Source organism: Xiphophorus couchianus, chromosome 5 (genome assembly GCF_001444195.1).
Source record: "Xiphophorus couchianus chromosome 5, X_couchianus-1.0, whole genome shotgun sequence".
Lineage (NCBI taxonomy): Eukaryota > Metazoa > Chordata > Actinopteri > Cyprinodontiformes > Poeciliidae > Xiphophorus > Xiphophorus couchianus.
In genome coordinates this window covers 18,796,627-18,820,205 of record NC_040232.1, presented here as the reverse complement: position 1 = coordinate 18,820,205, position 23,579 = coordinate 18,796,627, and the positions used below count along the sequence as shown (strand labels likewise).

The window sequence follows — 23,579 nt, the reverse complement described above, 5'->3', positions numbered from 1 at the left end:
ATATCCACATATATTCTATATCCATGTGGGGTATACTATATACACACACATAATGCTTCTTTGGGAACTTGTTCTGCACAAATTACTGCATCAGCCTGTAGCTCTGTTGATGTGTCAAGAAAGTCAGAATGGTTTTACAATATATCTGAATTAAGGTCTATTTCTTTGGCTTTATGAAATATTCAAAACTTTCTCACACTGAATTTTGGAGGGTTTATTAGCTGCGAGCCATAATCTTCAGTTGACAGAAACAAACAGTAAAATAAAATGTTATGTGTGCAACACATCTAGAAGGTACATAAACTATTGACTGAAATAAATGAACTTTTTTGATAATAGTCCACTTTTATGAGTTGCCTACATGCACCAGATCATCCATTAACGCCGTAGATGAGAACTCACTCATGCCTAGACCCAAAAGAGAGGCGTAATCCTTCCCGATCCAGACTCTGAGCTCCGTTCCCTCTGAGATGGACTGGGAAACTTTGTAGTAGATGTGACGGTAAAACTGGAAAACCACCAAGTTGTGTTCATCCTCATTGCTTGTATATGATACATATCTGAGAAAACAAAGCAAACATCTTCAGTGAGTCGTGTTGGCTGACAGGGGAAGATCTGCAATGTGATATCAATAAATCACCTCATCCAGTTAGACTTGTTCTCATCAGATGCATCAACATAGGTGAAGGCAAAATCGTCTCTGATCTAGAAAAAAAAAGGATTTTTTTCAGTAAATGTGTTGGAATTTTCTCAAGCACAAATTTGTTTAAACTTTAAATAAGGTTTGAAGTTACAAATTGAAAAATCTTTAATTTAGGGTTAAAATAAATAGCTAAACAAAAATGTAAGTAGAGAACAAAAAATGTAAATAAAAATTCTGCTTGAATATCTGAAAGCTTACGCAACATTTTTTCCTGCTGATTTTCTGAAATATTGTAAATATTTATTGTCATAATTAAAATTTAATTGCCAGCTACTAGAAAAGTTGTTTTCGAAACTTTACAAAATGATCCTGTTAAATAAAATCTTGCGGGTGTGTCAACTTACAGCCCAGGCATATCTGAGGTTGCTCGGCATTTGCCCCTTGCACACCTCCCCCAGAAAGGGCCCAAACAGGACCCCCTGCTGCAGCTGGCACTTGGCGTACACCTTCAGCTCCATCTGTTCCTCGTTCGATGACGCCCCATCCGAACGGAGGGAGAGGCAGGCAGGCAGGGACAGCACGGCCCGGGAGGGGCCGCCATGGAGCCACGGCTCGCCCGGCGGGACCACCGCATCGGGAACGTAATTGGAGGTGCTAGGCGTCTGGAGGAGCGGCACATCCTCGTTGAGTTCTTCGTGATTGAGATCTAGAGCTGGAGAAAATACAACAGCAACATCATGTATTTGAAATGAACTTCAGATGAAAGCTGCAAAGCATTCATATAAAAAAAAAATAATTTGAATATTTTATAGATGCACCTTCTACAGATTTTTTGTAGCAACTGTATAGACAAAACACAGCTTTCTAATTAAAAGGTAGATCTTGGGCGTGCCGTGGTGGCGTAGTGGTTAGCGCGACCCATATTTGGAGGCCTTGAGTCCTCGACACGGCCGTCGCGGGTTCGACTCCCGGACCCGACGACATTTGCCGCATGTCTTCCCCCCTCTCCTTCCCCGTTTCCTGTCAGCCTACTATCATATAAGGGACACTAGAGCCCACAAAAGACCCCCTGGAGGGGTACAAAAAAAAAAAAAAAAAAAAAAAAAGGTAGATCTTCTAGATAAGCAGAATTATCTGGGTATTTCTCTCCTGCCTAAATCTTCAAAGCCTTCACACACCAAACTATTCTTATTTCTAAAATAGTGCTGACAAGATAAAAATGCAACATTTTTTAGAAAGTTTATAGGTTCACCAGCTCTAGGAACTCGAACTGGTGTTCAAGTTCCTGCTACAGGAAAACTTAAGGGTATTCCAGCATCTTTGCACAAATAGCCAGTACATTTAAGTGGTTTGTGATCCATCTACAGTGCTGCTTGAAAGTTTGTGAACTAGTTGAGTAGTTTAGATTTTTCTTATTTTTAACCATGATTTTGTTATTTTCTTATTACCAGTTTTTGTATATGAAATGTCAGGTTTATGTTCATCGATTCCATTTGCTTGTTTTGAGGGAAATGTATGAATTGCAAGCAGACTAAATGAAATATGGAATCAGAGCATCTGCAAAAGTAAATGAACCACAGCTGCACTGGTAAAGACAATCCGGTAAAAGACTCAGGTGAAACACATGTGAGTGCTCAAGCAATCAACTAAGCAGACCAATCAAATGAGACATCTTTGGGAAAAGTTTTGAGGTGCACTGGTTAAATGGGAGAGGAAACCAACCAAACCACTGTTGTGTCAAGGCATAAAGACCAGATCAACAATGCCGAGAGGAAAAGAGACATCTGAGGACATCAGAAAGAAGGTGGTAACAGGCCATCAGTCTGGGGAAAGCTATAAGACCATCTCCAAAAGATTCCAGCTTCATCCATCCACTGTGACACAAATCATTTACAAGTGGAGGGCACTAGGCATCACCGCAACTCTGCCCAGAAATGGACGGCCGTCAAAACTTGCACAAAGAAGCACCAGAAAAATAATAATGCAGGTAAAGGCCAACCCACGCATCACCTCCAGAGAGTTGCAGACCTCTCTGTCAGCATCTGGGATAAATGTGCATGCGTCTACAATCAGGCGAAATATCAATAGACATGGCATTCATGGGAGAGTTTCTAGATGGAAGCCTCTGCTTTCAAAAAAGAACAAAGCCGCCCATTTAAACTTTGCCAGAGAGCACTTGGACAAACCAGAGGCTTTCTGGAAGTCCATTCTCTGGACGGATGAGTCCAAAATTGAATTATTTGGCCACAATCACAGGCGCCATGTTTGGAGAAAAGTAAACACTGCATGTAAAGAAAAGAACGTCCTCCCAACAGTGAAGCATGGTGGTGGATATGTGAAAGTCTGGGCCTGCTTTTCTGCCTCCGGACCTGGACGACTCCATATAATACAGGGAACCATCAATTCCTGGGACTATCAACAAATTCTTGACCAGAATCTCCTGCCATCAGTCGGGGAGTTGATGCTGGGACGGAAATGGATTATGCAACAAGACAACGACCCAAAGCATTAAAGCAAAAGTACCAAAGACTGGCTTAAGAGAAAGGAGATTCACACTCTGGATTGTGCCAAGATCTGAAACGGGCAGTACATGCCAGATGTCCCGCCAACCTCACTCAACTGGCAGAGTTCTGCAAGGAGGAGTGGACAAAAATCCCATAAAGCAGATGTGAGACACTCGTTTGTGGTTATAGAAAACGTTTAGTTGAAGTAAGGGCTGCAAAAGGAGGAGCCACAAGGTACTAACTGAAAGAGTTCACATACTTTTGCACTTGGCAGATTTTCAGTTTTTTGACAGATAAAATACTTTTGTTGAATAAATAATGAAAACATGTATATTTTTTCTTTGTTTCCCTTATTTGGAAGGTTTGCTTTACAATTTGAGATTTGGATGTTCATGTCACATGATTATTATAATTTTTCTTTAGAAAATAATGACCATGTTCGGGTGGTTCACAAACTTTCAAGCAGCACTGTATATCACTGTTAAAGTGTTGGCTTCATTAAAGGCAACAAGAAAATGGTGGTCAGTATAGTAGGCAGCATCCAGAAATGTTTTTTAAAAATTCAATGCCAATAGAAAACTGCTTGCACTCGCCATCCAGGTCAATATGCCATGAAATGCAAATCCCACAATGGCCCTGCTCGGAAGTAAGAAAAAAAAAAATCCATACTGCTGTCTGCTGCCAGATCCACCGCGTGACTCAGACCAGCCAGTAAAATCATTCCCAGCATTTCGATTTTTTTATTTATTTATTTTTTTAGGAGCCACGCTTACTGCAGTCCCTCAACCTCCAAGTTGGACACTGCCCATGTCTGATGTTTCCAATTTTTTCATCTCATTGCCTACCTCGCTTCAGATTAATCTTCTCTTCAATCACCCATCAGCAGTGGCACAGACACCATCAATCTGTATGCTGAGATCAGCTGATATACAGTCTGCTTTTCTATAGTCGATCTGTCAGCAGGAGATAGTTAATATGCTGCAAACTGAGATGTTCTTGGATTATGTCATTGGGTGCTACTATAGTAGCATAGAGTGAGGTATTGATGATTTAACATACTAAAAATGGAATTTAAATGGTCACAAATTAATACAAGTGAAGTTTCCATAAGGTTTTAACTGTCAGAAGAATTGCAGTTGTTAGGGTTAATTGAACGTAAGATTATGCACGAATAAAGTCATAAGAATCAGATGTTTTTCAAGACATTTTATTTACAACACTGAACTTTTATCCTGTGCAGTAATTTATATTATTTTTTGCTTTTTAATTTTCAATTCATCAGCAACATTTTCTCTTGTGAAACTTCCATCTGCATCAAAACCGTCTTGTTTGCATCTTGTTGTGCTGCCGTCTAGCCCAGAACTCTTGTAAATGAAATGTTTGGTTTTTTGTTTAATCTTAGTAAAATAAAAGTTAAATGAAACAACAACAACAACAAAAAACTGCGTTGTCTTTTCTACTTTTCGAAACAGGATAGTCACGCTTGTTGTAGCGTCATTCAGAACTTCTACTTCCGGGATACGACGAAAGCAGCGTCAGGAATGCGTTCATTTCGGCTATGATGTCACTTCCAGATTTGAGTTCCAATCCCTCAGTTACATTATTCTGTGTAGCATAAATAAAGTCTAATATGCTTCGAGAAAATGGCGACAATTTTATCAATCCACACCAGGGCGGTGGTGTGTAGTGTTGATGGGGCAGTAGAACACAGCGCCCCCTGTCTTAAACTGATAATACAGGCTTGGACAAATGTTGGTGTTTTCTTTAGTTTGCTGCACGTGCTCAGCCATTTAGGGAATACCATAGCAACTAGGTAAATTTACGCTGTGCGCAGGCGTAGCACAATGTTTTACAAGGCGCTACATTGTACAATTTACCGGCAAACAAAGAAAATAAGTTACAAGTCAGAATAGAAAATGAAATAAGGAGGAAAATACAAACTCTCGATGGCCTCCTTGTAATCAGTTAGGAATCCTGTATGAATTTAACACGCATTTGTTCAGAGCCTCTGGGTTCGTCTACATTTGCATCGGCTAGTTTCAATGTTTCAAAGTACGATGAATATTCCAAATTCATTTCTCAGCTCTAAAGACGTGTTTTATCCGTGTTACTTGGTTGCAACTTTAACACGGCCACGCTTTAGGGCCATTCAGCAACACATGGAAATACAGAGCAGGATTGCATCTAATGATTCATGCCCGACTTATTATGTCAATAGAAAAAGTGCTGGTGGATGGTTCCAGTAGCTAAATGTAGCGTTATATTACCTTGAGGCTCCAGGGAAGATCCGGCGGTCGCAGAACCAATGCTCTCATTGAACTCACTTGGATGTCGACGCCTGAGATGACTCCTTAAATTCGTGGTGTTTCCCTTTGCGCACACAATCTTTCGGCATAAACGGCAAACGACCTCATCGGGATTCAACGGCCGGCCATTTTCGCCAGCTTTATAGCCAAAATAAAGCCACACGAATGACTTTGCTCTCGGCTTGATTACGAGATCCATGTTTTTGCGGCCCCCTTTTTCTGCAGAGCGGCTGGCTGCAGAGCTGCAGACAGAACTCTGTGCGGTAGACGTGTCCCCAGGAGAACTGCGCCGATGTTTTTAATGTGCCAAAGTAACACTGATCCAGAGGATCGGGTTTCTGCGGGAAACCCTGCGCATCGGTGTATTGTTCAGGATTCAGTCTGAACAATCCTCCAGGGCGGAGTGACGGAAAACACAAAAAAAATCCAGTTAATAGTTCAATGTCTATCTGCTCTATTTCTATGTTTTTACGTCTTTATGAGTCGACCAACGGCAACACACAGGGACAGCAGAGGTTGCCAGATAATGCTACCAACACAGCTGCAGAAATGCACTAAACCCCCTCCCCCCCCAAAAAAACAAAATAGAACAGGAACAAAAAAAAAAAACCCTCAAAAGTTAGAACTGAATTCATTTAAAATACAGCATTTTATTAATAAAACAAGTCCAACAGGTTTTGGATTTTTCTCTTATCTCATGTGGTCAGTGATCTCTCCTCCCTTCCCCCACTGCTTCCCATTTAAATTGCCCCTCACACATTCCTAACAACATGTCCCCATTAGGAAATGGAAACAACCCCCACACTGTTCTACATGCTAAGGTAAAGCCAGAACCAGTTCAAAGGGCAGGTATGTGAGACTGAAGCACCTCTTAAGACGCTTCAGTATCACATATCTGATACTGAAGCAATAACGGGGATAATTAGTCAATCTTTGGTTAAATTCAGAACTATGTCAAGGAACCTGCACCACATTTATTCTCATTGAAAACACAATATCAGTATTGTCCAGGATTGGTGCATCTTTCAATATTAGACTGGGTGGGGGGTAACAAAGCTATTTCAGACTTTAATATGAATAGTAATTAGTAAGGATTTAATTACAAATACCTATAATGATATTTCAAAAATATACCAAGAAGGTGATGTGGTACCTTTTTGATGTAAAGGAGGTTGAATGGAAAATTATAAACTGTACTTGAATTTGCTGTACTGACAATTAATATAAAACATTTAGTAGATCTTAAAAAGTCTAAAATCATTATGCCCCTTTTACTCTTGACACTTCTTTTTTTTTATTGGATCTAGTGGCATTTTTTTGATAGTGAATTGACAGGAAAGTGGGTAATGAGAGAAAGGGGAAGACATGCGGCAAAGGTCACCAGGTTGGGAATTGAAAAGGCTGCACAGTTTTTACACACAATGTAGCGTGGGTTATATATCACACACACACATATACATATATATATATATATATATATATATATATATATATATATATATATTTATATATATATACATACAGTGATGTCAGTAACGCGTTACTGACGTTGGACCACTTTTTTCAGTAACGAGTAATCTAACGCGTTGCTATTTCAAATCCAGTAATCAAACTACAGTTACTTATCGAAACCACTTTGCGTTACTATTTTCTTTTGTAATTTAATTTTATTTCCTCTACGCGTCTTTGGGAGTAACTTAGCTACTTTCCAAATCAAGTAATCAGCAATCTAAGTTACTTTTTCAAGGAATAATCAGTAATCCGATTAAAGTTAGTTTTTCAAAGTAACTATGCCATCACTGTATATATATATATATATATATATATATATATATATATATATATATATATATATATATATATATATAAATTGTGGTCTGCATGTGTATGCAGCCCCTTTTAAATCCAGTAGATGGGTACAAAAACTATACTAAAGTAAGAGTAGCATTACTTCAACATATTTTTTCTTAGGTAAATAAAAGTAAAAAGTAGCCTAAGAAAATAAAAAAAAGTCAAGTAAAGAAAGCATTTTGCTAAAAGTCTACTTAAGTACTGAGTAACCGATTGTGACAGTCCCCTCCTATCCAGTAGGGGTCTGTAGTCTAGTCCACTATTTGTTTTTGTTCTTTCAGGAAGCAGGGTGATGGACTGTTGATTGAACGCACCTGGTGGCTAATAAATACTGGCATCTAATCAGCCACCTGCGCTGCTTGGTTGGCCTCCGGACCTGACCGGGACAGGCAGCACTGCTCCACGCTTCTCTCGGACTGGCTGAACAGTCCTCAAAGCGCATACTTTTTTGGGGAAACAAATAAATTGTTATTTGGATCCGCTCGTCTGTCTCCCATTTTTGTCATTGCCTATGGGGGGGCGTGACACCGATCATCACATCTGATTTAATATTTCAAAATGATAAAATGATGTCATCAGACAAAGTTATGTGTAAATTCAGGAACTTTAAAGACTGAAAAAACAAGTCAAAAATAAATAACATATTACAAATACATATAAAAGGTAAGATATACTTTGTTTCTTCCAGGGAAATTGTTGACAAAAAACATATACAAATAAGAAATCTCACTTCATAAACTGTAGATATATTTAGGTAGGTTCATTTTTAGTTGAAAAAAAAAAATTAACGTTTGTTTTTTTATTTAGTGTAAATATATATAACATCCAGAAATTTCACTCCGAATAAGACTAGTGACACTTCATAATACAATAACTCAAGTAAAAGTAAAAACATGATGCAGTAAAACTACTAATGTAAACACAACTACTACCCACTTCTCTGTCCAGTGCTGAGTGATTGGACAGCCAACGGGTTTCAGAGTTCAAGATAGTTAGCCACATAAGAAGCTTAAATACATAAAAAGTCAACTTGTGTGTGTAAGTTCATATTATAAATACAGCTGTTTTGTGAAGATCTCAGATGTTTATTAAATTTGTGTCGTTGATTTAGTTTTTAGAACCCAATGAAAGCTGGTCTGATGCCCCAAATGTCTTAACACCAGCCTTGTGTTTTTGCAAATAGAATAACTTTCAAAACCAAAAACGATGCTGGTTTTCTTTTTTTTTTTTTAAATAATCTACACTTATCCAGGTTTGAGTTGTTGAGGTGATGTAATTTTTAAGCAGGACTCCATTTGAGCATTCTGTGTATGCTAGTTTTTATTTTTATACATATATATTCTATATGGCAGATGCAGTGGAGTAGCCCTTTAATCTAGAGCTGAATGCCAACTTCATGTTCTTGAAACTTTATTACAACGACTCTGCATCTGCACAACGACCTGGCAAAAAGGAGGCCTGTTAGGTATGCAGTTACAGTTTAACAACAAAACCTGCATGCACAGTTAATATTCCATGCATCTTAAGAGGGGAAACCTTAATAGGCCGAAGAGTACCTTGAAATTCAAACGAAGCACCACCAGCAGTCGCGAAGGAAGTGAGCTCATAGAAATCTGCGCGATGGCGCCGCGATAGATGGCTCCTCAGATTGGTGGTGTTTCCTCCTTTAGCGAGCACTATTTTCCGGCACAGGCGGCAGATGACCTCCCCGGTGTTCAGAGGCTGTCCCTTCTCATCCGCTTTCAGGCCAAAGTATGTCCACACCACAGATTTGCTCCTGGGTTTGGAGATGAGGTCCATGTTTCTGTGGTTCTTCTGTGCAGACCAGCCATGGAGCTTCTGCCAGAGCTGCAGCGTGTAGAACAAGCGCCGTTGCAGGAATACCACTACTTTAATTAGGTGAGTATAAAATTCAAACCAGACTAGCCGATAATCGTCACATAATGCATAATGTAACCGACATCCGTTGTTATTGTGTAAGGATGCTTAAATGTCAACATAAGGGTGTGGGCGCTGATCTATCCGCTGTACTTCTGTGCTTTTACGCATTTAATTGTCGACAAACGTCAACACCATGCGATCACTCAGGTTGCCAGGTCCACTTGTCAACACAACTGCACGAAATACATGTGCAGATGTAAACAAACTCAAACTGATTGATACGTTTCTTTGCAGTTTTGTTAAAGAATCGCAACATCAGCTGTTTTAGTCGTTACTTTTTCTATAAGGAACAGTTAAAGTTTTAAAATGCTGAGAAAAAATATAAGTCATTGCTAAATTGCTAAAATTGAAAATGAACTTATAAAAGCAAGAATGTGTTTGATTCTTGTTTTGAAATATGACATTGAAATGTATAAATTATATTTTCATTCTGGGGATGGGGTGTGTGGCAAAACACAGATGAATAGAAAAAGAACCTGGTTTTAATTTTTTTTATACTTAAAATATTAAAGACATAAAATCTCAAACAAAGAAAACCCTCACAAGGTTACATATTTTCTCATATTCCCAATAGTAGCATTCTTCATCTTGAACTAGCAAAGCAGGTTACAGGCTTCCTTACAGGCTACTAAAAACTGCCCACATATAGTGAAGGTGTTTTCAACATTGATCTCAGAGTGCAATAAAACCACCAACATGTTTTGTTTTTTACACTGATGAGTTATAGTGGTTTGATTTATTTAAAGCAATCCTGTGTTTTATTCAAGTTATCTTTTTGCAAATGCGAGACGTGCGTTTGGATTCATTTTGTTCAAAAGGGTTTTTTTTTGGTAACTATCACATGGATACTATTTTGGCTCAGTTTCTTTTATATCCTTGAATCCATAATTAAGCAACTGTGCTTTGGAGTTTTAGATGTTGTTCTGATTCTTTTATGACCTCCCAAATGAGTTGTTCATGCTTGCCTGGAGCAATTCTGGTAGGCCACATACTACTGGGAACAATCACCGATGTTATATATTAACTCCATTTGTGCATAATGCCTCTCCCTGTGGTTTGCTGCAGTCCAAATGCCTTAGAAATGGCTTTTCAAGCCTTTTCAGACAGATAAATGTCAAAACCTTTATCAACTTTTGGAAGGAAGATGAAGTACTAGTAGTAGTTGCTCATTATCTCTTCTCCTATCATCTGTTGGGGCAGCAGCATCAGAGCCAGGAAGCTATAAACCTTCAACAGCCTGATAAAACAGGCTGGTACTGTTCTGTGCACAACTGAGGAAACTCTGGAGATGATGATGCAAAGAAAGATTCTTCATAAAATCAAGAAAATCATGAGGTACCGTGTATTCTTAGGAATACTCCTTCAGTCAGAGGCTTCTTCAGACTTGCTGTAACACAGACTGCTACAAAAGATCTTTCCTGCCAACAGCCATCATCATCTACAATAACTCTTTTGAAGAATCTGAATTAATGAGTTACAACGACATTTAGTTTTCCTTTGGAATCTATAAAGTAGTATTTTTGAATTTGAAGAGGTAAGCAGGCTTAATTCAGATTTATCATATAATCCAGATAATTTGACTTAACTGCAATTCCATACATAAAACTTAATCATTTCCTGAAACAATGTAAAATGTGAGTTAACAGCTTTGAAGTGATGCAACGTCTTTCTTCTTTCCTTATGAAAACCACATTTTATTGCTCAGCGATGTACAAAAGCGGAGATTCAACACGACTAATGTAGGTATAAAACTCAAACCTGGCAACCCAGGGTTACTGTGCTGACACTTGCTGTTTGATTTTAAGCTGACACAGACATTTTGTAGGTCAACCTCAGCGTCAGGTAAGCCGCTAAACCGAGCGTTTTGCATTCTATCCTATAGTCGCGATGGCTTCTCTTACATTTCAAACACGTTATATATCGATTTTGAATCTCTACCCTTAAGTCAATGTAGCGCATTTTGTGGAAGCTTCGTTGTCCTTTGGATGCAATCGCTTTATTTCGGGATTTGCGGTTACTGGTCTTTTATGGTCTCAGCGGCTTCCCGTATGGAGCTCTGTTGCCGTGGTTACAGCGTTCGAAAGCGGGTAGGTTCATAACGGCTAATTTTAGCTCGACAAAGTTGGTGCAAAAAGCAAAAGAGTTGGGAGGAAAATGGCCTCCTGCCTGGTTCCCGAGTTCCCCGCCGTCGTGGCGGCACTGGAGCGTCTGAAGGACCTGGAGAGGGAGCTTAGAGAGGACGAAATCCCGTTCTCAGCCGAAGGATGCGTCCACCTCACGGCCATTGCAGAAGATGTAGCCGAGTTAGAAGCCTCAAGGCGCGCTGTCCGTGAGCAGTTGGAAGTGGAGTCCATAGGAAACTGCAAGCTTAGATACAATATTCTAAACATGACTGATCGTCTGAGGGATGACATCCTGAGAGACAAAGCAGCAGCCCGGGCTTCTAACGCCGAGGAGATAGAGCAGCTCCGCAGAGAGCTCAGTCTATCCTTTCAGATGCTAGAGGAGAAAAAGAAGAAGATACAGGAGCTGTTAGAAAAACACAAATTGCTTCAGGCAGAGCTAGATCGGGTGAGTGCTGAACACAAGGAGCTGATCCTCTCTCTGAATGTTCTGATCAGCCTCAGATACAGCAGGCAGGAGCATCTGGACAACACGCTGGAGCAAACAGAGGAGCTGAGAAACTCCATCGCTGATGTTGAGCAGCAGAAATGGTCCTTCCAGCAAAGCGTGGCTTTGGAAAGGGAGAGGTTCGCTGAGGAAGAAGACGACCTGGACAAAGAGATAGCCAAGAGGATGGGACAGATTAAGCAGCAGAGGGAGGAGGTTGAGAAGATTGGATTGGAATTAGAGAATCTTAAAGAGAAGAAAAGGGAAACGAAAAACAAAATAAAAGAGCTCTTCCAGGAGACGACTGAACTGCAGGGCAATGTGCAAAGTCTGGAGATGTCCCACTGTAGTTGTGAGCAACAACTACAGGAAGAAATACTGCAGACCAAAGAGCTGAACGGACAGATAGAGAAGCAGAATAAGCACAGCAAAACGCTAGAGGAGAACTTCAACCTCACCCTCCAAAACCTGCAAGAGGAAATCAGTGGAGTGGAAGAAGACCAAAAGAAGGCTCTGACTGCCCAGCTGGTCCTCAAAGAATCGCTGGCCTACTATTCTAAAGTGTGCAAGTATCAGCTTGGAGTGGAGGATGAGTCCCGGGCCGACTTTCTGCAGGTCTCCACGAATATGGAGAGCTCCCGGCTGCAGTTGGAGGAGCGCATTGCCTCCATTGTCAAGTACAGCAAGGAAATCCTGGAGCTTGAGAACATGATCGCAGAGCTACAGGAGGACAAGGAGATCAACAGGCGGATTGTTGAGTCCAAAAGGAAAGAATTGCTCGTCGATCTGAAGGAGGCAAATTCCAAAATCAAGCTGTTAGAAGAGGAAATCAGGCAGCTCAACAAGCGCCTGATGGCCAAGAAGAGCAGGCAGCAGGATTACGAGGAGAAAATGACGTCCGATATAAACAACAACAGGGAGAGGTATGAGGCGCTGTGGCAGGAGCGGGCTGCGCTGCTTGAGCGGCACCCTGACTGCGAAGATTTTGACTTGATGCTCTATCAGATGCCACTACTGGAGAAGGAGAACAGAGAGACACAGAAACTCTGCCAGCAGGAGGTGGATCAGATCATCACGGAGACGGAGGAGGTCAGTAGTATGATCACCGAGAAGCAGAGGGAGCTGGAGGAGCGACTGAAGATACTGAACGAGGTGGACAGAAAGTGGAGAGATGAGAGATCCAGGAACGACAAGCTGCGCAAGCAGAAAGACGTGCTGACTCGGAGGACGTCCGAGCTGGAGCGGTCCATCCAGGACACGGCGGAGCACACCAGAGAGCTGCTGGCACGCAGGGAGGAGATGAAGGTCAAACTGGAGGAGCTGCAGGAGTCTCACAGCAACGTGGTGAACAAACAGAGCTCAGCCCTGAGAGAAATGGAGGTGAACATGTATGACCTGAATCTGATGCTGGGGCAGATCAGAAAAGAGAACAGCAGGCTGCACCTCTCCACCAGACAGATGATGGAGGACATCAGCACCAGCAGGCAGGAGAAAAACAGGTACCAGCAGGAGGTCCAGGAGCTCAGCAGCAGATCAGAGGCCCTTCTCAAAGAGATACAGGAAGGATTTAGACAAGATAACTCTCTGATTAAAGGCATCAAGAAGAGTGACGACGAACTGCTGTCGTTTATGGGTTCAGGGTTGAAAGAGCTGAAGACCAGGAACCAGCAGCTGATGAGCATCATCGCGCTGATGCACCAAGTGATGCTGGAGTTTAGCAAACGACTGGGAGATAAAGCAATAGAGCGATGGCAGAACTAACGGACTGTGCACTATACATCTTCATGCATCACAATACAAACCTGCCTACACTATCAGTATAGGAGCCCATCAATAAACGAGAATAAAAACAATAATAAAAAAGATACGTTCTCTATTTGTCGTTCTGCAATGTTTGTGAAGTTTAAAGAATATAAATAAACTCTATTTTTAGTTAAATTATTTTTCTCTAAATCCTTAGTGAAACAGTTCTCGCATTGTCCAACATCCATCTATCCATTTTCTAACACCCATGTCCCTATTGGGGTCAGGAGGGTTGCTGGTGCCTATCTCCAGCTAACGTTCCGGGCGAGAGGCGGGGTCACCCTGGACAGGTCGCCAATTTGTCACAGGGTAACAGACATGTTTTTGGACTGTGGGAGGAAGCCGGAGAACCCGGAGAGAACCCACGCATGCACAGGGGGAACATGCAAACTCCATGCAGAATGACCCCGGGCCGAGAATCAAACCCAGGACCTTCTTGCTGCAAGGCAACAATTCTACCAACTGCGCCAATTGTCCAACAATGTTAGTCATATACAGTATGTGTTATACGGTTGACTTTTGTTTTTTCTTTTTTAGTGCATTAATTTAGATTTGGAGGACCCTCTGTTTTTTTTTTTTGGCAATTCTGACACAGATGAATAAAAACTCATAAAATAAATACATTTTTAATTGCCGTTTTATTTTCTGGCTCTGGTCCTTCTGTGAGCTTCAGGGATATTTTTAAGACACGTAGGTATTTTCTTTTAGCCATTTTCTAACCTTTGCAGCTCAAGACATGTGTCTTACTCGTCTTTCCCATTTTTGCAAAGTAAGAAATGGGCACATGCTTTACACCATTTATAGTAAATAGAAGATTCTAGGTGCTATGATTATCTTAAAATTGTTAAGTGTGCATTAGGGGTGAGCTTTTACAGTATTTTTCATTGCGATAAACTTCTTATCATGATAGAAATTTTGATTTATCGTTGTCACGATAAATCCAACTTGATGATGTTTAAATTCCCCCAAACTATTCGTCTTATCTGGTGTCCTTTTGAAGCGCATTACAAACGTTTCTCTAGAACGGTATTTGTGCTTGTGAGGCTTTGATCGCTGTGACAGTCACTGCCATACAGGTAGTTTTCTGTAATTTGCTCTCACCGTTTCAAACACGCTTCCCTTTTCCTCACCACAACATGATGCTGCCACCACCATGTTTCTGTGTTAGTGTTCATCACTGTGAATAATGCCTCCTTCTCTTCTCTTGCCAGACGTCCCAGCTGATGTTCACCGTGTGATTCCAGCCAGCAGATGGCAGAACAGATCCGGTTTCTCTCCTCTGTGACCTTGCCCTGCTTCTAGAGGGTCAGTTAATTCTTTACCCCAACTCCCCCCTCTGAGCTAAAGCATGCAAACACTTGCTGAATGAGCCACAGTGGTTTTCTGTGGTGCGTTCTGGCAGAACTAAATCCTGGTTAGGAGATAAAAAGGCTTTGCTGCTCCAGAGTTGAACTTCAGAAGAAAGGGATCCCCAGCTCTTGGAAAGAAGGTGGGTGTTTGGAAAACAAGAAGTTGACTTTGTTGTGTATTTGCACTTCTATTATCTTGTATATCAGCTTAGACAGAATTGTATATTTAGAGAAGCTTCTTGCATGTATTCCATACATGATGTCAAGGTTCCTAAATATGTGTGTGGCATAGGTTCTACAAGTTTTTCCTCTCTGAGGGAATATTGCTCCATAAATTCAGCTTGTTGCTGTTGTCATTCTGCAGCTTTACTGATACATGTTTCTTATTAAAATCAGCATAAAACCCCCAAGATTAATTTATTGTTTTAACACACAGCATATCTCAAACCTTTTGCTTCACTGGGTTTCTCAGATTGTCTTAGTTCTGTTCAGCAAGCACTGACCTAAATACAGTAATCAATTTTTACATGAGATAAAGACGGCTCTGATTCCTTGTGACAGATTGCTGGAGCCAGATTTACTATAACAGCCGCAGGATCATCGCTGTTTATGTTGCGTTGCCTCACTCAGGCTGCTAAGGTTAAAGAAAAGGGGCAACGTAACACCACAGACCGAACAGATCCGATCTCTGCTCACACGTCCCGCACCCTGCACACGTCCAGCACGGATGTGGGAAAATATCGGAGTCTTTGCGGTTGCAACAGTATGAACAAATTTTGAACGTCACTAAACAGCAGGTGGATCAAGTCGGGGCTAATCGTATATTTTATGGAAATGTTTTCCCTGCAGCTTGTTACTGCTGATAAATATCATGTTTAATTGTCGCTTTTGTTACGACCCGTCTAGGGGTGGCCAGATCATAACATGAAGGATCCATCCTCTTCAGATCCCAAGCAGCCAACACACACGAAGTTGAACATTTTATAATGTTATTTATTTTTAAAAAGATGTATTTTTGATTAAGCTGTTACAAATGGAGCATATGCCTTCAGAGTGAGCCATAATGACGACAACAACAAACAAAAGGAAACTATCTGAATATTAATTGAAACTTACCTAATTGAAATTTAATAAACCCAATGGCAAAAACGTACCCCCCTAATTCAGAAAAACATGAGAAAACTAAGCAAACATAAACGGCAGCTCACTCCTGCAAACTCCAGAACTTTACATGGTGCTAACAGTCAAACAGTGTGGCCGGTTGTGATGAGCTGAGGTTGGATGGCAGGAAGTCTGGGAGGCCACCAATTGGACGTCTCCGTCGTCTTCGAGGAACCAATCAGAGACCGGCACCTGCACACTCATATTTGTCTAATTAAGTTGAAAACGATAGTCGTGACACTTTGCTATCATGAGATTGATGAACAGCGTTGTTAGCATTTCTTTTATGGGCGTGGCAGACTAAAAAAAAACAAAACGCAGTTCTCTAGTCCATAGCTGTAACCTTAAGGATTCAACAATTACATTATGTTCTAAATACTAAAAGTCGAGTCTTTAGATCTCTGATGTGATGTTCATTTTTGTACAGCAAATATGCTGTATGTTACAGCAGCAGCTCCTGTTCTCGGTACTTGTCATTCCGACTTATGACAAGTACTGGTTCTTAATGTTGTGTACCTGATCGCAGCACCTTGTTTTCTGCCTGGAGGCATTGTAGCTCATCACAGAAGCGTCTGAGTCTGCGTTGTTCTGTATCGGCTCAAGACCGCCTTCCTGCTGGGAAAGAAGCCATGCTGGTTTTGATTAGATGTTCAGAGATGTGTGAAGGTTGCTGAAACACAGTGACCAATCATTGTTCAGCAAGAACCGCTAGTTCTCTGTTGTTGTTTTACAACAATGGTTGTGTGTGAGACTGTTTGCTCACACACAACCACATAATGAAAGTGTGAGGTAAAGAATGTAATCTTTTCGTCTGAATTATGAGAATTAAACTGAAGCAGAACAAACAAAGAACCTTGTGTTCTCAGTAAAACCAGGAAGATAGAGCACATCACCCCAGTTCATAACCTAAAGTCATAACCTACACTGGCTCCCTGTAGCTCAAAGAATAGACTTTAAAATACACTGGACTTGACTTTATAAATCACCAAGTGGTTTAGCACCAAAACACATTAAAGATCTGCTGTTCAACCTTCCAGATCGCTCATGTCTTCTGGTTCTGGTCTGTTCTGCATCCCCAGAACCAGAAGAAGCAGCATTCAGCTTCTATGCACCACAAATCTGGAACAAACTCCCAGAAAACTACAAAACAGCTGAAATATTGATTGGTTTACCTTTTCACACTCACTGTAAACAGAATTATTTGATGATTGGTTGAAACAAGACACAAAACTCTTCTTTGCAACTCAAACTCTGACAAATTTGACGGAGGGCGCCGGAGAACATCAGATTTCAAGTAGTGCGCAGATTCTCAATTGTATTTTGATCTGGACTTTGATTAGGTCAGATACCTCCGGGTGGATGTTTAAGGTCTTGCTGGAAGATGAACTTCTGCCTCCCATTTTCTTCAATTATTGACCTGCATTTAGCTCAGTTCATCTCTGGGGAAAAAAAAAAACCCACAGCATAATGTTGCCACCACCTTAGTTAATGCATTGGGACTTTGTATAACTTCCTCACCACAATCATTTTCTTCATGCCATTGCTTCATCAGTCATATGTGTGGAATGCATCCCTACTGGTTGTCCTGTCTATAGTCTCTTTTCTCTGAGCTTTTCTGAGCCATTTTTGCTTTAAGGACAGCCAATAAAGCTCTTTGAGAGCCGCAACTTATCACTTATCAATATCACTTTCTGAAAAGATACAACGTTTTAAACACATACCTAGTTTAGGAAAAATATTTTGTCATTTTTAAATGACAAAACATTTTTCGGATTTAGAATACATTTTAGGATTTAAAATAAAGATGAACATAAAACAGGATAGATACAGTATGTATGTATTTTTTAAAAGCATATTCCGACTTATGACAAGGATATATAACGTATACTATATATACTATACTAGTATATATGGTATATACTAGCATAGTATATAAGGATATATACAGTACTATACTACATATAATGAGACAAATGATTTGTGAAAAAGATGGAGCTCCTCAAACTTTCCAAACTTCTAAAACAAAAATATTTGTAACTCCCATCAATAATAGCTGCATGATAACAAGGCTGAAGTGGAAAACTACAGGTTTTACAGCTGGAAATGATTTAATTTTACTTTTAATTACACTGCTGCGCATGTTTTTGAGCTCCTTTCAAAAAGTGTCCACTGCTGGAGCCAAATCCGGGGCAACAGAAATAAAGCACAACATTGTTGCAGACAGTTTAGCCATTTAACAAATAGCAGTTCATTATTCAATGTACTGTGCTGGGAAATTTAAAACAAACAAAAACATTTTTTTAAAATTGTTTTTAATATTAATATGAACATAAAGTTTGGTCCCTGCATTTCCAGTACTTTGTAAACATTCAGATTATATCTAGTTATATCAGTGTGGAAAAGAACAGCACTCAACTTGGAAAAAACCAGCTGTATAACAACGGTGATCTTGTTTTTGGAGTTATGTTACGTTACAAAACACAGGCCGAGGCAGACGGTGAAAAAGGCCTCGCACCTTTTGCGCACCTGTGCCAAGGATGTTATGCAGTCGTGCAGCATCATGCTGATTCATTACACAGTAACACACTGAACCAGCTCAGCAGCATGTGACCGCCGATGCCCCGCAAGGTGCCGGTTACGCCGGCTTCCTGATCTGGAGGCTTTAAAGGCGGCAACGAAAAGAGAGGGCAAACACAACCCACTCTCTGCTGACAGCAGCCACACCTGTGAGGAGGACGGTTGCATTTAGAGGAGAAGAGAGAACGTTCTAGTGAAGTGCTGCAGGTGAGGACAGTGATGGAGACTTTAGGTGAGTCGGAGCTCACGACTGATTTCATAGATGAAAATATCTCGGGTGATGAACAAGCAGCAGATCTGATGTGATTGTTATCTCTGATATACAATTCACAGGATAAAGTAAAATAAACAGAAAAACCTTCTCCTCAGGCTGATCCTAATGCGCTTTTATGGGATTTTACATTTTAATATAAACAATTATATTCCTTTACAACACAGGTCTCATACTCCAGTCCTCGAGGGCCGCAGTCCTGCAACTTTTAGATGTGCCTCTGCTGCACCACCTGAATAGAATAATTAGGTCATTAAGGCTCTGGAGAACTGATCTACACAAGGAGGAGGTAATTGAGCCATTTCATTCCAGTGTTTTGTACCTGTGGCACATCTAAAAACTGCAGGACAGCGGTCCTCGAGGACTGGAGTTTGACACCTCTCCTCTACAAGGTTTACATTCAGCTGGAAGAAAACTGTGAATCAGACAATTTCCATTCATGTCCAAACCAAATCAATTTCTTACAATGAATTTGGTCAGATGGTTGTATGTAGGCTGTTTTATAAACATCTCATTTAAAAACTTGATTTTTTTAAATTGAAGTCCAACAAAGGTCACAGAATGTAGATGAATGGTGGGTTTGTGTAAAGGTCGCCACCCTTTAATTGTAACTTTAATGAAAGTACCCTACTAACATAACTGCCGAATCACAAGCTGATGTTGGAACAACTACAAAGACGACCTTTGACCGATTTTTTTTTAATCAAATCTAAATGATCCTCCTCCCCCAAAAATGCATGAACAAAATTTTCCAGTGATGTAGAAATTGATCAAAAGAAATTCTTTTAGTTTTCAGATGATGAAAGGCGTTTTGAGGTTTTGGACGTCTTGCAGCTTGTTATCAGTGACAAATCTGTGGACTGGCGTTTATTTTTGACACCCCACAGGTCTGTCTTTGCTTGAGTTAAAAGGCAGAATAGGACAACTTGCTGTTCAACTCAATACTGAAGACTGATGGGAATCTTGTCAGTCCTGTTGTCCTGAGTGATTGAGGAATGTGTAAGGTGTCTGGATTTTAAATGTTTGCTTTTACCTCCTTAGTTTGTGTGTCACCATTCATTAGAGATAAGCGTTTTTTAATCATGTACCTCTAGTTTTACATCATGCAGCGTTTTTCCTAATCCACGTAAGGAGTTGAGATATTGGCAGGTTTTCCAACCAGACACATTCAGCAAACATTTATGTCTACACATTTAAGTTTTAAAAGTCCAAACACGAGGAGGCGTCATGTCCTGAATGTCTGGAACGTGGACATGGAGTCAGGTCTACAATGGGTGTGAAAGGAGTTGCCTTTCAGAAGATGTGTGCTGTTGATTCTTATGTTGCTGTAAGTCAGAACATTTTGGGTTTTTTCCAAATTGATTGATGAGACGTAACACCCAAGAGTTCAAAACCATGTCCCAAATCTTTAAGTGTAAAGAGCTCATACTAGTATGATACATTTATTACAAATTTGATTTATTTTTTTATGTCTTTTCTTTCACTAATGTACTTTTTATGGCCAAATGAAGTTAAGTTTTTGATCAGTGCCTCATTTGAGCACTTAAGTCATATTACACAAATATTGTTTTTTAGAAAGTACAAAATTTATGAAATTGTAATAAAACACATTTTCTTTTGAACTTTTTACATGAGATTTTGACACTGACAGGTTGTTGTATGACTGGTTTCTGGCAACTAAAGGCATCAGGCTGACACTTTAAATTGTTCACGCCCAGTGAGTTTCCCAGGTATTGTTCAGTATTTCAGGAAGCCATATAGAAATTTTGGTTTAATACAGAAACCAGACTCAAGCTTCTAGCAATAAGATTTTCATTTGAAAATAAGATTACTTTTAGTCTAAATGTTTTGTTAGATAAATTAAAATAGAAATAGAAAAAGCTGACAGCACTGCTGAGACTGATTAAATAATGTGTTATTGCAGGTTAAGGATTGTTATTGGGGAAATTTCCATAAGTATGGAGTCTATTAAGGTAGAAAGGTAAGTATGTCCATCAGCTCTTTATAAGTAAAAAGACCAGGTGTTTAGTCTTTTTATTTTATAAAGCTCTCCAGAGGTTTTTCTAATTTCAGCGTGCCGGCTCCAGCGGGAAGGGTATTTTTTCTCCGATGGTAATCATGTTTGGGCTTTCTCTCTCCACTAGTGTGTCCGATGGGTGGAGGAGCCACCAGGCTGTACAACACCCTGACTCAGACGTTCAGCGGCAGCAGCTCCCCTCTGTCCATCCCGCCATCCTACCTGAGCCCCCACCAGCCCGCTCTTACCAACCTGGATTCAGATTTCTGCCTGGTAAACAAACCTTCTGCATTTCCCTTGTTCTTTGTTTTATTTTGTTTGTTCATGACATTGGTTATTATTTAGAGACATTTTTCCGCCCAAAAAGCTGAACGCTATCTGTTGTGTGTTTCTGGGGGCAGCAGCAGAAGAGCGCCCCGATATGCCCCCTTGATCCAGTGGAGCTGCTTCAGCAGTGTGAAGAGGCCCTCAGGGACCGACCTCCTCACCTGCATAGAAACTTTGTCTACATCAATAATGGAGACGACATTGCCAGCATCCCCATCAGGGTGATGCAGTGGAACATCCTAGCCCAAGGTAGACCGATTGTTATTGGCATCTGCTCATAAGAAAACAGGTTTATTGAGGAAACGTTCATTTCACTTTAATTAATCTAAAATGTGAAGGTTTTTTTGTCCAAGTTTATTTATTTATTTTTTTCATAACCTAAGAAACGTTATCTGAGAGGCTGCAGCAGCACCCTGAGGCTTTGGTTCACTGTCACAAACCTTACCTGCTGCCCCCTAGTGGCCATAAAAGCAAAAACCTCGCAAACCTTTTACATTTTGTGACATTACAACTATAATGAATGTCACAAAATGTGTTTGTTGGAGAACATTATGAACATATTTTAACATAAGTTAAAAGTAGGTTTAATCATCACTTTTATTGTTATCACAACAGTACCTGTGATCACAGTGAGCAATATTCTGGGCAGTACCAGAATATTGCATATTCTGTTATGTAACAATGAAAAGGGTTTAACATTTCTGGTGCCAATGACATGTTGGGAAAGACGAGCATTGATCTTTTGCTAAGCAGTGACTCTGGATGAGCTGCAGAGGCCCACAGGTCAGATTGGAAGACTCAGTTGACAGGTTGCCATACAGAAACATGGCAACCTGTGGTCTTTGAGTCTGGAAACCTTTAGAAGCCTTTCAGTGTGTCTCTGCAGTTTTTGGCAGCTCACACCTTCCTCCTTCCTCTGACCCTCAGCTCTGGGCGTAGGAGTTGACAACTTTGTCCGGTGTCCCTTGGAGGCCCTCAGTTGGTCCCGAAGGAGGAGCCTCATCCTGGAAGAGATTCTGGCCTACCGACCTCACATCCTGTGTCTGCAGGAAGTAGACCACTACTATGACACCTTCCAGCCAGTTTTGGCGAATCTGGGGTACAGCAGCCATTTCTATCCGAAACCCTGGTCTCCATGCCTGGACATAGAAGGCAACAGCGGTCCTGATGGTTGTGCCCTCTTCTTTGATGAGTCCCGATTTGAGCTCCTGGACAGTGTGAACATCAGACTCTCCGCCATGATGATCCCCACAAATCAAGTAGGAAACATTTCTTTCTTTTGTCTCATGAATAATACAATAATGTTATTGACACTGTGCACCTTTGCCTCAGGTTGCTGTGGTGACGACTCTGCGTTGTCGGAGCAGTGGAAGGTATGTATGCGTCGCTGCGACTCACCTAAAAGCCCGATCTGGCTGGGAGTGGTTCCGCAGCGCTCAGGGGTCGGACCTCCTCTGGCACCTTCAGAATCTGGTCCAGAAGCTCGTTGGCGGCAACTCCAACGTCAAAGTCCCCCTGCTGATTTGTGGCGATTTCAACGCAGTCCCGTCGGAGGAAGTATACCGACGCTTCGCCACTTCCCCTCTAGGTTTGGACTCTGCTTATAAGAAGCTCAGTCAGGACGGCGTGAGTGAGCCGGAGTACACGACATGGAAGATCCGGGGCACCGGGGAGTGCTGCTGCACGCTGGACTACATCTGGTACACTAAAGACACACTGAGAGTGGACGCTGTCCTGGACATCCCAGACGAGGAGCAAATCGGACCCAACAGGCTTCCATCCTACAGCTATCCATCCGACCACCTCTCTCTGGTTTGCGACTTCAGCTTCAGGGAGAAGGAATAAGAGGCTGGCTCATCGATGGGAAATGTTGATTCCTTGGACCGAGGGGTTCTCCCTCGCTGCTTCACTCCACAGAAAGCCTGGAAGCCGAATGTGAGTGAACGGGTAAAGATGAGAAGACAGGAGGCCTCGAGTGTGAAGTGACTGAAATGTTGCAGTGTTGAGGTTGAAGAGATAAATGCATCGCGAGTCTTCCTGCCTGAATTAAGTCTGCACCAGCTGATCGTCTCATACCTTCATCAGCAATCAAGCTGCTCATACATGAACTTTGGGTTGTTGTTTTTTTTACAAAATACTGAAATCAGACTGTAATAAGAATACTGCTTGGTACTACCATCATATAACACTGAAAGTAAATAAAGTGTCTTTGCCAGATA

At 41.0% G+C, this 23,579-nt stretch overlaps 3 protein-coding genes across 15 annotated transcripts in view; 2 read left to right on the top strand and 1 right to left on the bottom strand.

Moving 5' to 3' along the window:
- The window catches only part of LOC114145152 (uncharacterized), a 14,809-nt gene extending 5,675 nt beyond the window's left edge, over window positions 1-9,134 (bottom strand). For 2 of the 3 annotated variants that reach the window (XM_028018571.1, XM_028018573.1), the window contains exons 1-4: window positions 8,861-9,134; window positions 1,048-1,355; window positions 641-705; window positions 403-560 (exon numbers count right to left, since the gene is read on the bottom strand). In XM_028018571.1, coding sequence (XP_027874372.1) covers window positions 403-560; window positions 641-705; window positions 1,048-1,355; window positions 8,861-9,104 — 775 coding nt within the window. In that variant the 5' untranslated portion in view covers window positions 9,105-9,134. Of the gene's footprint in view, window positions 1-402; window positions 561-640; window positions 706-1,047; window positions 1,356-5,414; window positions 5,922-8,860 lie in introns of those variants that run through there. The other variant, XM_028018572.1, reaches the window with a different exon arrangement.
- LOC114145157 (nocturnin-like) lies at window positions 8,998-23,579 on the top strand. 11 transcript variants are annotated; one of them, XM_028018592.1, is made up of 8 exons: window positions 8,998-9,056; window positions 9,128-9,203; window positions 14,870-14,963; window positions 15,061-15,147; window positions 21,161-21,306; window positions 21,435-21,609; window positions 22,288-22,619; window positions 22,693-23,579. In XM_028018592.1, exons 5-8 carry the CDS (start codon window positions 21,169-21,171, stop codon window positions 23,203-23,205), a joined length of 1,158 nt encoding a protein of 385 aa, XP_027874393.1. In that variant the 5' UTR covers window positions 8,998-9,056; window positions 9,128-9,203; window positions 14,870-14,963; window positions 15,061-15,147; window positions 21,161-21,168; the 3' UTR covers window positions 23,206-23,579. The 11 variants fall into 11 exon arrangements, with proteins under 11 accessions (XP_027874393.1, XP_027874395.1, XP_027874389.1 ...); XM_028018594.1 differs by lacking the exon at window positions 15,061-15,147; XM_028018588.1 differs by having other exon boundaries at window positions 14,870-15,147.
- On the top strand, window positions 11,096-13,733 carry ccdc175 (coiled-coil domain containing 175). The gene has a single exon (XM_028018574.1). The coding sequence runs from the start codon at window positions 11,400-11,402 to the stop codon at window positions 13,614-13,616; it is 2,217 nt and encodes a 738-aa protein (XP_027874375.1). The 5' UTR covers window positions 11,096-11,399; the 3' UTR covers window positions 13,617-13,733.

Coding starts and splice junctions, on each gene's coding strand:
- ccdc175 (XM_028018574.1), top strand. CDS start 11,400: ATGGCCTCCTGCCTGGTTCCCGAGTTCCCCGCCGTCGTGGCGGCACTG.
- LOC114145157 (XM_028018586.1), top strand. Junction 21,610..22,287: donor GTGGAACATCCTAGCCCAAG/GTAGACCGATTG, acceptor TCTGACCCTCAG/CTCTGGGCGTAGGAGTTGAC. Junction 22,620..22,692: donor TGATGATCCCCACAAATCAA/GTAGGAAACATT, acceptor CCTTTGCCTCAG/GTTGCTGTGGTGACGACTCT.